The sequence below is a fragment of the Tetranychus urticae genome, chromosome 2 (genome assembly GCF_039701765.1).
Source record: "Tetranychus urticae isolate SD_2017Ah chromosome 2, NJAU_TeUrti_SD_1.0, whole genome shotgun sequence".
Lineage (NCBI taxonomy): Eukaryota > Metazoa > Arthropoda > Arachnida > Trombidiformes > Tetranychidae > Tetranychus > Tetranychus urticae.
Window position 1 is genome coordinate 16856643 of NC_142959.1, and position 14435 is coordinate 16871077.

Below are 14435 nucleotides of genomic sequence, written 5' to 3' on the forward strand. Positions count from 1 at the left end.
GTGCTGCCAAATAAAATTGATATTCACTTCATTTTTTCTCGTAAAAACATTTTCTTGTCTAACAAGCATTGCCACTTTTGCAGGTGTAATGACCATCAGTTGCCTTGAGCATTTCATTTTTTCAACATTTTCTTGAATCAAAATTGGTTACAATAATTGAACATCAATAATGAAAATGATGTCATTAAAGTTGATATTTTTTCTGTAAAATGTTAATCTAAAAAGTGTCTTTTCTTTGCATTGCTTATTGACATTTCTCATTATTCAATAATTGTTGATTGAAATGCATTCAAGTTTGATATTAATTTCATTCACTAATAATTATTGTTTAATATTGTCAAGTATCGTTTGCTCAATGGATTTCAGTGAAATTGTATCAATGATAGTCTCGAGTGGCTCAGATTGAATCAATTGTAACTCATCTCTGATTAATTCACTTCAATGTAAATAAAAAAGTTTCTCCTTCTCAAGAGGATTGTTTGAATCAACAATTTGTATGGATAAAGACGGATACACAAATAGATAAATAGCGATTCAATGATTTTTTGTCCAGTTTCTTGATGAATCTGAATTCAGAGATTCATTCTCATTTCATTTACTTTTTCTAATCATTTTTCCAATGAATCGCTTTCAACTTTGTGTGCTAAATATCACGACATCTTGTTGACTCGAGTTTCCACCCAAAATTGGCAATCTATTTAAGAAAATTAAACTTTCATTGACTCCAAGACTGTCTGAGATTTTGATTAATTGGAACAATTCGTATTTTCCTTTTACTAATCCAAATATTTTTGCGTCCTCAGCAAATCATAATCATGCGAAACTGAAAATTTTTTATTTGCTTAGAAAAGCCGAGCCACACAAAAGAACCGCTCATCGATGAATAATTTCCTCCAGAGTGATCTAATCTTGCGTGATCAATCTTTTAACTGAGATCAAGTCCTGCATCGAAATTGAAAATTTGCATAAAACTCAATAAATTGTTTATCGAGAAATGATGAACTTGCAAAATCGCGAGATTTTTTCATTTTGAGTTTGTTTGCATTTGTTTAGCCATGAAATTTGATTCGAGTTAGACACAAAACTCATAACAGTGAAATAGAAATGGTTTTGATTAAGAAGCTTATGATAACTTTTAATAACAAAGCGAAGATGAAAAGCTCGAACATTTGTTTCTTCGATTCCATGCATTCCTTTCTGAATTGAAGCATTAACGATTCCAATCTAAAGATAACTCTGATTGAGTCTAAAAGCTGAGAGACTATTATATTCACTCGACTCGTTTCCAGGCTTTAATGCGTTTTTTGTGTTGAAACAAATTTTCCTTTTCTCTAATTTATTTGATATTAATAACTTTTTATAAGATTTTCAATGAATACTAATTTGGTAAAGTAATTTTTAGCTTGAAATATTAACTTAAATTTGTCGCTTAATGAGTCAAGCAAAGGTTCAACTCATTAAATGATCATGAACTGAATTTAGATGCAACAAAAATGTTTAACACAATTACAATAAACGTTGGAAAAAAGAGTCGAAAATTGAGCGATAAATCTGAATAATAGAGACGGATTTCCGATTCCAATTTCCCATTCAATCCTTTGAGAAGCACAAAAAGCATGATAAAGAATAGTCTTTGACAGTAAACAACTTTTTTTGCCATTGAAAGAAATGTGAAAAAAACAAAAAAAACAAGTTATCAAGCACATTAATAACATCATTTTTTTCAGACAAAAGAAAATTATTTTACAATAAAAATTTGAAGAGATAAATGTTGAACATTCTGATTGATAGGTTTTCAGGTTGAATGTTGTATTTATTGGTAAACACAAGGAAAAGGTAAAAGAGACAAAAAAATAGATTGGAAATGTGAGATAAATGTTGAGTGAAAAGACAAAGAAAAATATCAATATCAAAGGAAATATGAAAATAGTTCTGAATACCTTTCCATATATTCAACGTTAATCTGTTATCTTACAACTCCCAGTCGCATTGGAGTCAGCATTTCTCGGGCTTGATAACAAACACTGAATTTACTTTGCAAATGCAATGATATTATCAGTTTATTGTCATTATTTCAACTTGGAAGAGAAGACAAAAAATGAAGAGAGAAAAAAATGATTGAATATTCATGGGATTGGTTAACAAACACTTGATAATTGACAGTTGTACTTGTTGTTGATGCATTGACAGGGAATAATATGGTAAAACTTTTTTACTCTTTTCTTCTTATTCCATATTCAGTCTCATGTGCCTGTCAATATTGGCAATGTTGAAGGTAAAAACAAAGACATATTGAGTCGCCAAAAATGATGACAACATTTCCTTTGTTTAGCCATTTGTTAACCCAAAACAGAGAACAAGGAAAAGTGTAAAAAAATGGAGAAAAATGTTCAACATTTGGCTTGTCAGCTCGACACACATTCTGGTTATGAGCTTTTCACCAAGAATTTGAATATTTAAATGGAGATGTTTAGGAATGATTACAATGTTTCATTGGTGAATCAATATTTGTACGTTTGAAGGTAAAAAGATGTTGAAAGTTATTCACGACAAAAAATGGATATTCAATGAAAGGTTTGCAGAAGAGTTGGTGAAGAAGAAATTTTTTCAATTCTTTTTAATATAATCAGATGGCGAAGGAAAGAAAAGGTTATCCAATTTAAATGTAAAGGTTGTCATGAATAAATAGGCGAAAAACCACTGAAAATGAAGATTAAAGTTTTGATTTTCATTGAAACCTTTCTCTTGTTGGCAACAAATTGAAATTATTACAAAATTTTCACCAAATGTTATCGATAGTAATGCTATTTATTGCATCAAAAGTTGAAAGTAATGATATCAAATAGTATTTATATCGACTCCAATTTTTGTCACTTTTCATTTTCTCATTCAACATTTTCCATTTCAGAACTTTTCTCTACTTTTTCATTGTTGCAGTTATCATTCTTTGCTTAGGAAATAAGTTGCTTTTATTGATGTTTGACTTCAAAGATGAAACTTGAAAAGTAAACTTAATTGTTTAGATTTTATGTTATTCAACTGATTCGTGGATTCATTCATTTCGAGTTTCAGTTTTCTTTTCAGAAAAATTTCATGATTTTCTGTGGAAAGAGTTGTAAAGTTTGAGAATCGGACAAATCACAAGTTTCGATTTGAAGATTTTTTCCTTTTCTTTGCTCTGAACCAAGAATCATTATCATCATGAGAAGCATCGTCTTATTGTCATCATTCTCATTTAACAAGATATCGATTCTGAGGCAACGTTTTCTTGCTGTTTCAATTGTAACTTTGGGCTGTTCAAAAGTTGAGAGTTTTTCATGATAATGATCATTGTCAAAGTGACCCTGATGAGAGGTAAAGTAGTAATCATGGAAACTAGAATCTGCAATTTTGTTCTTGTTCAAGCTTTTCGAGTCTCCATGTTGGTAAAAAGATTTCATGTGTTCCTTTAGTTTACTCATCATTATCATGATGAAAGGTTTTGAAAGAAGGAATGAAAAGAAACAATGAATCAAGTTAAATCAAGAATGAAATCGCTTTAAACATATTCACAAATGTTGAACATAAATCTTTACTTTTAACATTTTTTTAGTTCCAAGAGTATCAAGGAAAAGTATGATGAAGGATATTTGAATTGTTTCATGATTATTATAATGATTTTGATCATGATGGTTACATCATTATCATCAAAAACACCTTACCTAAAACGATTGTACATCTTTAGTTTTAGTTTTTATCTTTAGTCAAAAAGATTTCTTCTAAAGCAAAGTTACTATACTTTGAAATAGATTCACAAAGATCATAAGTTTATTATTGTTTGTCATTTTGATAAGTTCCTGATGAAATCATTGATACAATCAATTGAACATTTTGTGTTTTACTTTCAGGATTGAGTCAACTTTTGGGAAAACGTTCATGCTAAATCCAAGAATAGACTAACCTCATTCTGTGAACCTTCTTGGTTAGCCAAGTTTCATTTGATTTATACTAAGAATAACTGCATCGAGATTTGCACTAATAAACAAAAGTCTAGCCTTTCACAACAATAGTATGAAAGCCGATTCCGATCTTACAAGGGAAGTATGTTGGCGTGTTTTTGCATGAATTGATTGTCTATTTTGATAGGAAATGAAATTATTCAGAGCAATTCAGCCTCATTCATTCAACGTTTAATCCAATATTTAAAGAATTAAACATGTTAGCTTTCGGAAATTTGAACGGTATGCTTTTGAGAATTGAATTACAATTTTCAAGGTCATTTAAGGTCGTTCGTTTATTTAACCTCCAAACGACTACTGAAGGTCATTTTCAAATAGCCAACACTTTTTCACTTTGAAAAAAGTTTGCCTAAAAAATCAGCAACCTTCTCTGAGAAGCTACAAAAATTTCTTCCAAATCAGTACTTCTGACGGAAAATGCTTGGTTCATATCAGTTGCTTTTGGTATTTCGCAGGAATGAAATTATAGCGAATAAAGTTTGGGCTATTCGAAATTACCTTAAGAAGTCATTTAGGTTAAATAAACGAATGACCTGGAATGACCTTTAAACTTTTAAAAAGGCCCGCTGATTCTCAGAAGCATATTTTTCGGATATAAGCAAGCTTGCATACTTGTTTATTGTGATATTGAATAAAACGTGAATTAAATGGATTTACATAGTTTGTAGATAATTCAATTCAATTTTCCTCTATCCTGGAGGCACATGCAGCATTTTCATTTTTGATTTTTCATTAATTTGTTTGTTCGATTTTTTACAGAGATACCAAGTGAAGTTTTATTTTTCGCGAGAAAACAAGCGGACTACTCGCTTATAACGAGAGGACCTTAATTAAAGAACAACGTGGCGAAATTTCAAACGCGATTTGCATATGTGTCGGGGCTCACTGCTAGAACCGTACCCATTCAATATTACACTGATTCAGACATTCCGTCAGTAAATGATACTAATTAGAATCATTTACATCTAAGTAATTTAGTTTTATAAAAATATCTATCTCTAATTCGATTTCATTAATAAATTTGACCTCCGTGATTAAAACATCTGTGTGACTTTCTCATTAGTGTTCTTTAAGGATTTAAGTTATTTCAGATATACGGAATCTATTTAGCTCTTGGAGTTAGTGCAAATAAACTCGGTTTATCAGAACCAGTATCACCAGTATCTCCCTGACCACAAGCATGAGTAACTTGAGCTATGATGAAAAAAGTCTGCTATTTGGAGTTTGAAAGCGACTTGAATCCACTTTGTAAAGAAACAATCTCTTCCATAATAATTAATATCAATTTAAGTGTGCAAAATGAATGAAATAGAATCAAAATTAACCACAAAATTCCCAAAACCATTGAGCACGCTATTACTAACCATTTTCATGAAAAATGAACAAAAAGTAAACCAACAGTTTCTATTTATTTTAACAATGATTCATGACATTACAATTGCAATTGTACCAATTAAAATTGATGAATCCAGATTGTCAACTAAATGGACACTTTAGTGTAATTTAATCACGCAAAATTAAGATTTACATTTAACGAGTTTTGTCAGTGAATAAAAGTTGCTAATGACTTGATAGAGGAAAAAGAAATGTTAAAAATGGCGAAAATATTTTGCAAATTGTTGACAAACTAATTGATTACTGACGATGAACCAATTAAATACTCAACAAGCTAACAAGAATGTTGAATAATGTATTCATCAAAGTGTGCAATGCTAAAGAAGGCAGAAAAAAAAGGTTGACTCGAAACAAAAGGTATGCAAAGTTGATTGAAATGCTTTTGACTTGCGGTATCATGAGAAGCACAAGAAAATGGATAAAACCACTTGACTGAACTTTCCTCTGAGATATTTTCACCAAAAGAATGATTCACTCTTTTGTATTATTAAAATGTTACCAAGGAGAATGATGATGATGATAAGCGATTTGGATGAAAGACTTTTGTCAAAGTATCTCATGACGATGGTGATGATCACTGGCCGAAGCTCAACATCAACCATGATGGACTTATTATGTTAATAAAAGCAATTTATCAAATGATTCGAGTTTTCAAAATGAATTGTTAAATGATGCCAAATCTCATGAACGAATCAACAAAAATGCTAAAAAATTGAGTCAAAATTGATTCAATGGTCAATCCAAGAATCGATTTAAAATTGTTCAACATTTTCTTTTCTCTCAACATTGAACCCAGAATAATGTTGACTGGGAGTGAAAGGATAACAATAATGATACTAATAAAGGAATGACATAAACACAAGTTTTTTGCCTGTTAATGATGATAGTGATTATAAATGTTCATAAAGTGAACAAAATGATAAAGAGTTTCAAGATAATAATGAAACTGAAAAGACACAAAATTTGATATTTTTTTCTTTTCTCTTTTAAATCATAAACAGATTGGCATGACAATGAGTTTTAAGATGAAATTCACCTTAATTAAGCTCATAATGAGATGATGATTTATCCTGTTTGCTCATGTTTACTTGGTAAAAGTAAATGAATCAATTTCTTTAACCCTTCATTTTCCCTGTTTACACATGCTAATCGTGATTGTTCATTGAAATTGTTTACTTTCCTACCAAATTAATCAACTAATCTTTGGATATTTTTTTACATTAAACTCTCATTGTCTCTTGATGATCAACTTTTCTCGAACCTTTCCAAAATTGAAAAGGTAACTTGAAAATTTCTTACCTTTTCAGAGTCACCAGGGAAAGTGAGGGAAAATCATCCTTGGAGATTAAATGAAAGTAAATTAATTTTATCAATCAACAATTAATTCTTTGCTCTCTTTCCATTTATCATCATTATCATCTTTCGCTTTTCCCGTTTAAAAGCTTATTGAGACTTCTAATTAAGCTCAGGTATTTTCATGTAAATTATTTAGCTAATCAATTTAGATGCAATTTTTATGAATCAACTGTTTCATTTACAAGTCAAAGTGCCTTGGGTTTCCTATTGTTCAGGAATGATTAGCAAATTTATTGAATTTAAAGTGATTAATTAGCTTTCATCGCATTTTCCCATTAAAATTGTTTAACCGTCAATGAGATTAAAATAGGTTCAAAGTTTTCATGCTTCTGAACTGAATTATCAATTATTTTGTCAACATTATCATCGATACAAAAGCTGAAACGATGAGCTTCGATTCATTCAAATAACAAATCAAACAAGTCAAATATTAGTTGCCATTTAGCCTCAATTTTGTCTTCGAAATTTCCTTCATTTTAACTTTTCAGTCGACATTCAAATCTATTGTTTGAACATCTATCTTTATCGGATAATTGGTTGCAACTCTTTTCATCGAGTCTGAGTATTCAGAGGACAATGGTTGACTCAACAGGAGAAACATATTGTTGGAATGAATCAGCAACGGAAGGAAACAAACTGAATTTCTTAAGCGTGCTTTATTAGCGAATATTAAACTTTTCGAATTTCGAATTGAGCTATTTAATTGATGTGATATCGATCCTTAATTGTAACCATTAATTTTCTTTCCAATTAAATATTCTTTCGTCGTCGATATCATTATCAAACAGTTTTGTTAAACTGTTTCTATTGCCATTACATCTCTGAGTAACAATTGGAATCAAATGAAACCAATAAAAATATTCAATTTTTAAACTTATTGTTTCAATTTATTTACTTCGTTTTCACAATAATAATGCAAAATAATCTGATGAATCCATCATCTGAACATTTAGTCAGTGAAAACATTTAGCAATGAAACTCGCCATGTTGAATGTGATTACAAATTGAGAACCAAAGAAACAAGAAAAGGAAAACTTCTGTTTTTGAAGTTTTTCAAACAAAATATTCTGCAACTTTTTTCCTTCTTTTGAAACATTGAAATATTTTCTCATACCAAAGCTAATGTTTGAAGCATACAAGACTTGTTATCTTGAACTGACCACTTTTGTTTCAAATTTACCTCAAAATTTGAAATTGAATTGTGAGGTAAACTTTGTACCTTGGAGTGCATCCCAATGGTAAGTTGAAAGGAAAATATCCTTTTCTGTTTAACATTACATTTCCATTAGAATAAAAGTTCTAATCAGTTGTTATTGATTATGATGATGCAGTTATATGCGACTGTAGATGAGAATAAATGAATAACATGGAAAGACATGATACCTGTGATAAGAAAGTGCAACTTGAATGACAAGGAACACACAATTGCAACTCATTTTGTCAGTTTTACTTGATTTTCCTTCGCTCCTTTTGTTCACCATCAAAGGTTACTATCAATTTCATTCCCATGCAACTGTTATTATCATATTTACTCTGAATGGTAGATAAAAAGAGTCAAACAACAGAAGAAGAAAGAAAAACGGAATATTCCAACATTTTTTTTCTCTTCATCATTTTTCTCTTTTTTGCCTGCAATGATTATCGGTTAACTATCATGGTATCATCTTTATGGTGACTTTTATGTGTGGTTTGCTTGGTTGAATCCAAGCCACATCAATCAAAATAATAATCTGATTGAGACAAGATCAGTTGAAAGCATCACCATGAGGAGCAAGTTGCTAGTTAACAAGAAAAGGCTATTCAAATAGGCAAAGAGTAAACTCTGGTTCAAACTAATTCTAAGGTTATTCAAGTGAAATTCCGTTTTCACTTTTTTCTCTCCCCTTAACCCATTATCGATGAAAAAGTCATTCTTTCCACATTCCCTGTGAATATCCAATATGTATACAACTTGCAGCAATTGATGATATTTGCTTTACTGTTTGTGACAGCATTTGTGAATTATGAAAGTCGAGGAGAGAGGAAAGTACAAAATGAAGCAAAACTTAAACTTCATTTTCAACATTATCATTTCACTTTTTTGTTGAAACCATTATCTTTTCTCTCTCTCCCTGTAAAACCATTTGCAATTGTCTGTTCTTTATTGTTCACAGTTGGAACACTGAAAAAGATGGAAATAATGAAAATGATTTTGCCTAATAATACATGAGAGTTTTACTTTAAAACAATTTTCATTTCCTTTTTCCTGTCTTTTCTCCGTGAAAATGTAAAAATATGGTTTCAAAGTGATATTAAAACGGGACAAAAGTGGCAAAGACAAAAGACCAAAGTTATCCAACTTTAAATCTCGTGTTATACAATTTGTGACTTGTTATTGATAACTTTGTTGCTTTACTGTTTCACTGTTATGATGATGAGAGATGAAGACAATCTAAACATTGAATATTGAGGTCAGGAAAGGAGAGGAGAAACAGAGGTTGGAAACTCATTCATCATGGTGAGTTAACAACGTGTGTGCAATAATTCAATCAACAGCGGAGAGTAGTAAATGGGTCGGGAACGAGGAACAGAAACTAAATTCCTTGAATTCTTTGGGCACAATTTTCTCGGTCAAAAGTTACTTGCCATGGAAATGGAGATGTTATTCGATGCATGTTAATGTTTCAATTGGCAGCTTGACTGAAAACAGATTTACCTGGATAATGCAATTTCATTGCAAAACCGATTGTTTGATGAATCTCAAAACAAAAGTTTACCAGAAATAGACTTCGATTCATTCAGTTTTGTCATTGAGATCAGAGTCAAGTAAACAAACTGTCATTAAATGTCTCAAGATCAAAGCGCTCTTTAGTTCTGTCATGGAAATGTATGCAATGAGGAAAACAATTTTCATTGATCTCTTCAATGGAAGCATTTATTTTTGGATTTTATTCATTTTCCATGAAAATATTTGGAAATTATTAAAGCAATTGAAAACAATTTTGGGTTTAATTGTACTCTGTAACAATATTTTACAAGGGTTTTGTAATGATTGCAGTTTTGTTTCAAGTCAAGACATTGAGTTAACGACCAGGGCTACTGACTGCAATTTGTTCAATGTTATTCAAGGACTTACGACAATTAAACTCTTGAGAAGCATCGAGAACTTTGCATGATAAACGTTAATAATCATTAATGGAATCAATAATAATGTTGAATTTTTAAATCACATTCATCAATCACAAATTGAAAATGATTCAACTCTTTGAGCAAATCCTTTTTAGTAATAATACTAAACATTAGAATGACTTATTTAATAAATGGAAATATCTGAAACTCAATAAATAATTTTTCTTCATCCTGTCAAAATGGAAATAAAGCAAACAATGAGTTCATTACGTGAAAGGTACTTTTTCAAAATGGTTGAAACATTGTTCAGTTATTTGTTCACAATTCTTGATCCAAACTCTGATTCAACCGTTTCTCGACTAGTGCGTCGAACGGAAAGGTTGACAATCCTATTTCAAGTTGTTCGCACCGGTCTCAATAAGAGCAACTCTGCCAACTTCAATGCATACGGATATCGTCGATTCAATCGGATGGACATGATAATATGGTCGCTTTCACTCATCAACATTGTAAGATTTACTGTGCTCATTTTCAATCCAAGTGATTCTGTTTCCTTTTATCTCGGCGATCCACTGTTTCGAAGCAAAGATCATCAAATTTTACTGATTGTGGCAACAGCAGCTTTCATCATTATGATCACGTTCCGAGAGTGGGCTTTAGCCTTTGAAGCCAAAGGGAAGTTCCACATACTGACCGTATGGAGCGTTTGCCGAAACAGTTTTAAACCAAATGACTTGCAACTGGATAAGATTAATGTCAAGAGGTTTCGCTTCCTCGTTTATTCAATCTCTTTCATTGTCTATTATTTTATGATGTTTGTTCCTCTATTCATGGCATTTATATTTTTCACTCTTTTACTATCCAACTCTTGGACTTATAAGATTCCCGAGTTGGCCTTTTTCGGTATTCTTTGGTCCATCTCAACCATCTTTGCCATTTCGATTCTTTTCAACTCTGCCATTGGCCAGAGTTGGTATCTTATATGTTCACTTTCATTTCATCTGTTTCGGTTACACCATTTACTTGACTTGGTCAACTTTGCAGTCAATCGTTCACATCACGTAATATTGATAGACAAGGATATAAGAACATTTTGTCTGATAACCATTCGTCGACTCAACGATTATGAGGTGGCCGCTCGTCAGTTGCGTTATCTATTTTTGTGTTACTTTTTCGTCTTTTCTTTTGCTGGCGATATCTACATTTTCCTTGGCCTCATTGTTAGAGTTTACAGTGAATTTTTCGCCAATTTACTTGCAATCCTAGGGTTCACGATTCTACTGGCTATTGGCGTTTTTGGATTTGTTTTTGGCAATTTCATCTCAAAGGTAAATAGCGATTGTATTTGGTTAAACATTCATTTGTTTTTCTTTCATTAGCTTAATGAGTTGACAATCAAACTGCATCAACTTTCCTGCAAGAGTAGACTTTCAGTGCCCACAGCAAGCAAGGTAAAGCAACTTTGAAATATTGAACTACAGTAATAACATGAGTTTGCTTTTTGCGCAGGTTTTGGAACTGATGGATCGAGTTGCTGGGCCATACAATGGCATTAAAATCGGTGACTTTTGCACTCTCGACAAAAGCTTCTTCATAAGGGTAAAATCTTAAGCTTCTTCCTAATTGTTTTGGTCAAACTTTAAACTTTACTTCTTCTTGTTTTAGTTCATTTTGGAAAATTTATCAGCTTTGATGTTGTTCACGATTAATATTGGACCTTTGATACAATGACAATGTTTGTTCAAAGGCTGTTCAATGGACAGTATCTTTCCTTCAAATCTTATTTCTCTTCAAATGCTTTTGTAACTTCTTAAACATCTTTCTTGGCAACTCGTCTCAATGTAAATGTGTTTCAATGAATTTCAAATTTTGTTTATCCTTTATTTGCACTGTACAGCATTTCCATATGCAGTTACTTTTCCTATGCAAGACTTTTCAATGTACTTCAATCGTAAACATTTTACTCCGGATTACTTACTCTTCAATAATTAAATGTTGAATTGTAACCATTTGTTAACTTTAAATATCCATTTTCACCTAAAATCAACTCAAAAATAGACTAAATAATCATAAATTGATTATTTTACTGAGCAATGGATTTTATGACAATATATTCCTTTGCATGTATTATGACTTTCGTGATATGAAATAAGACTGAATGCAAAATGTTTCAGGGAATTGCATTTTTGATTCATTTTATTTTAAATGTATCTTAAAAGTTTCAAAACTCAAACTTCATTTTAAATTGACAACTAATACAATATTATAATAGAAAATAAGAAAATTAACAATTCTAAAGGTTCAATTGTTTGCTCTTCAACAACGAATTTCGGTTCTCTCTTGTTCCCCATATCCAGGACTAATGTCCATTAGAATCAAATCAACTTTAATCATAAAAGTAACGGTCACTGGCTAAGCTGCAAGTTTCATCAGTTCATTTAATAATGAACTGAAGATGATTCCAACAATTGCCAAGTCGTTCAACTTTAACCCAAAAATAATGTTCAAGTTGAATGTTTGATCAAATCAACTTGCTATTCCTGAACCGCAATTTTTAGTGTTTAAATCTAATAACTTTTGTCGCTCTAATAACTAAATAAAGATTACAGTTGACCAAACTTTGGTCTCAACTTCTGGTCCAAGTTGCAACTAATGAAATGGTAAAAAAATATAGAGTCTTTGATGTTCACTGAATCAATCTGATGATGAAAATGTATCAGATAATATGGACATTAAGAGATGTAAAACAAGAGAAAAGGAACACTTTTCTAGATTCCTTTTTCTTCTTCTTCCTCTTCCCTAACCCACGTGATCTGGAACACTTATCAGAACTTTTGATCAGGTTAAGAGATAGAAAAGGGTAAAAAAAGATGAAAGTTTCAGGGAATGAAGAGCAGAATAATGTTGAAGGGAACAAGTTTTACAATCTTGGCGAAAGAGAGAATCAATTATCTGATGAAAAGTAAGTATATATTGTGTAAGTAGAAGATGAACATGATGATGGAATGAAGAAAAAGAAAGGAAAAGTTGATGATTTTGAACTAAGAGGTTGTTATTTTGGAGATGAAGTTTCGCTCTTCTCGTTAGGAGGTAACTACCAACTGTTAATAAGCAATGCAAGTTACATGAAAGTAGAGAAAAGTTTGTCTTCCATTTACAACGGAATTGTATTTCTCGAGATAAAACATTATCTTCAATTGCTAGGAGTCAATTTATTGGGAATTAGTTTTCATGTTTCAATCTTTGTTCATCAATGAATCAGAATGAAAGATTTCCATGTTTTCCCTATTCATTATTTGCTCTTTATTATTCAATATTTACCTTTTCAAATATTAATGGAAATGTTTTTCAGAAGAAAATAAGTTTCAACTTTTTCTACTTTTCACTCCCAATGATCACCAACTTTTATCTCAACTCTTCCAACTCTTTATTCACTCTTTTTTCCCTTTATTCTGAACTTTTCATTTCTCTCGACTTTGATATTTTATTCAAAATTTGAAAATTGAAGGGAAAAGCAAAAGGTCGACCCTCAAAGGAATCGCCTTTTATCAGCTTTTGAATTAGTTTCTGATAGGTTTTGATTTGAAAGGCAAGAGAATTTTTGGAGGAAAAAAAGTTGCATGAAAAGTTCTGTTTTCGAGTTTCGATAATTTCCCCATTTTCCATGTTTCAACATGATTCCACTTCCTGAACCTTCTTCCCTGAAGCCTCATCAGTGATCAACTTTTTGCATAACATTATGTTGACTTTGCCTTTAATCTTATGCTTCATTTAATCGATTGAGTTTCGAGTTTGGAACAAAAAAAGAATCGAAAAAAAAGATTTCATGTAGAAAAGAAAAAATGATATCAAGGTTAATCGGTTACATGATACATGGGATCTAATGTAATGCAACGAGTTATCAGTTTAAATTCAAGTTGAACACATTTTCATGATGAACTGTTAAAAGAGTTTCCATGAAAAGCTTTTACTTTTCTTACAAAATAATAGGAATAAATGTTTATTGGATTCTCAGAGGTTGATACACTCTCATTATTAGGCTCATCAAGTGACTTTACTTGTAAAGTGTTCAAAGAGTTGAGAGTTTTTTGTGCGAGATAAATCGAGATTGAATGTTACAGAAAATGTTGAGTAAATTTAACTTTCAAATTGATTCAAGTGAACAAGTGATGATCAACTCATCCATCATCAGGTCATAACAAGGTCGTAACTCATGAACTGCTTTTCTTCAAGATTTTCATTGATTAATACCCAAAGGTACTGAAAAGATGAGGAAAAAAAAGAGTTTTACTTTTTGTTCAACTTTGCCGAGTTAAAGTTGAATAAGAAAATGGAAATTTTTCTTGTTCCATCAGAGATTTTTTTTCTTCTTCTTCTTTCGCCATGAAAGTGACATGAGAAGGATGAAAATGTTTCAATTAATTTCTTCTTAATATGACAAGAATTGATATCTAAATAAACTTTTGCCAGTCTCTTGATTAATATTGAAGAAAGTAAATGAATATTGAAAGGTTAAGGGAATGAAGATGAGAAAATGTTATCCTCTTAAGAGTTTCTTTATTCTTGACCGGATAAGAT

At 31.1% G+C, this 14435-nt stretch overlaps 2 protein-coding genes across 2 annotated transcripts in view; one reads left to right on the plus strand and one right to left on the minus strand.

Annotated features, from left to right (window-relative positions):
• Window positions 1–14435, minus strand: part of LOC107366864 (uncharacterized) — a 44077-nt gene that overhangs the window by 16920 nt on the left and 12722 nt on the right. The gene's annotated exons all lie outside the window — the stretch shown is intronic.
• Window positions 10013–12032, plus strand: LOC149094012 (uncharacterized). The gene is made up of 4 exons (XM_089268396.1): window positions 10013–11185; window positions 11237–11308; window positions 11367–11456; window positions 11523–12032. The coding sequence occupies exons 1-4, from the start codon at window positions 10097–10099 to the stop codon at window positions 11586–11588; spliced, it is 1317 nt and encodes a 438-aa protein (XP_089124522.1). The 5' UTR covers window positions 10013–10096; the 3' UTR covers window positions 11589–12032.

What these genes read in the sequence shown, in the direction of transcription:
- LOC149094012 (XM_089268396.1), top strand. Translation starts at nt 10,097, where the DNA reads ATGGAAATAAAGCAAACAATGAGTTCATTACGTGAAAGGTACTTTTTC. An exon ending in TTGGCAATTTCATCTCAAAG is followed by an intron (nt 11,186 to 11,236) that starts GTAAATAGCGAT and finishes TTCTTTCATTAG; the next exon opens with CTTAATGAGTTGACAATCAA. An exon ending in CAGTGCCCACAGCAAGCAAG is followed by an intron (nt 11,309 to 11,366) that starts GTAAAGCAACTT and finishes CTTTTTGCGCAG; the next exon opens with GTTTTGGAACTGATGGATCG.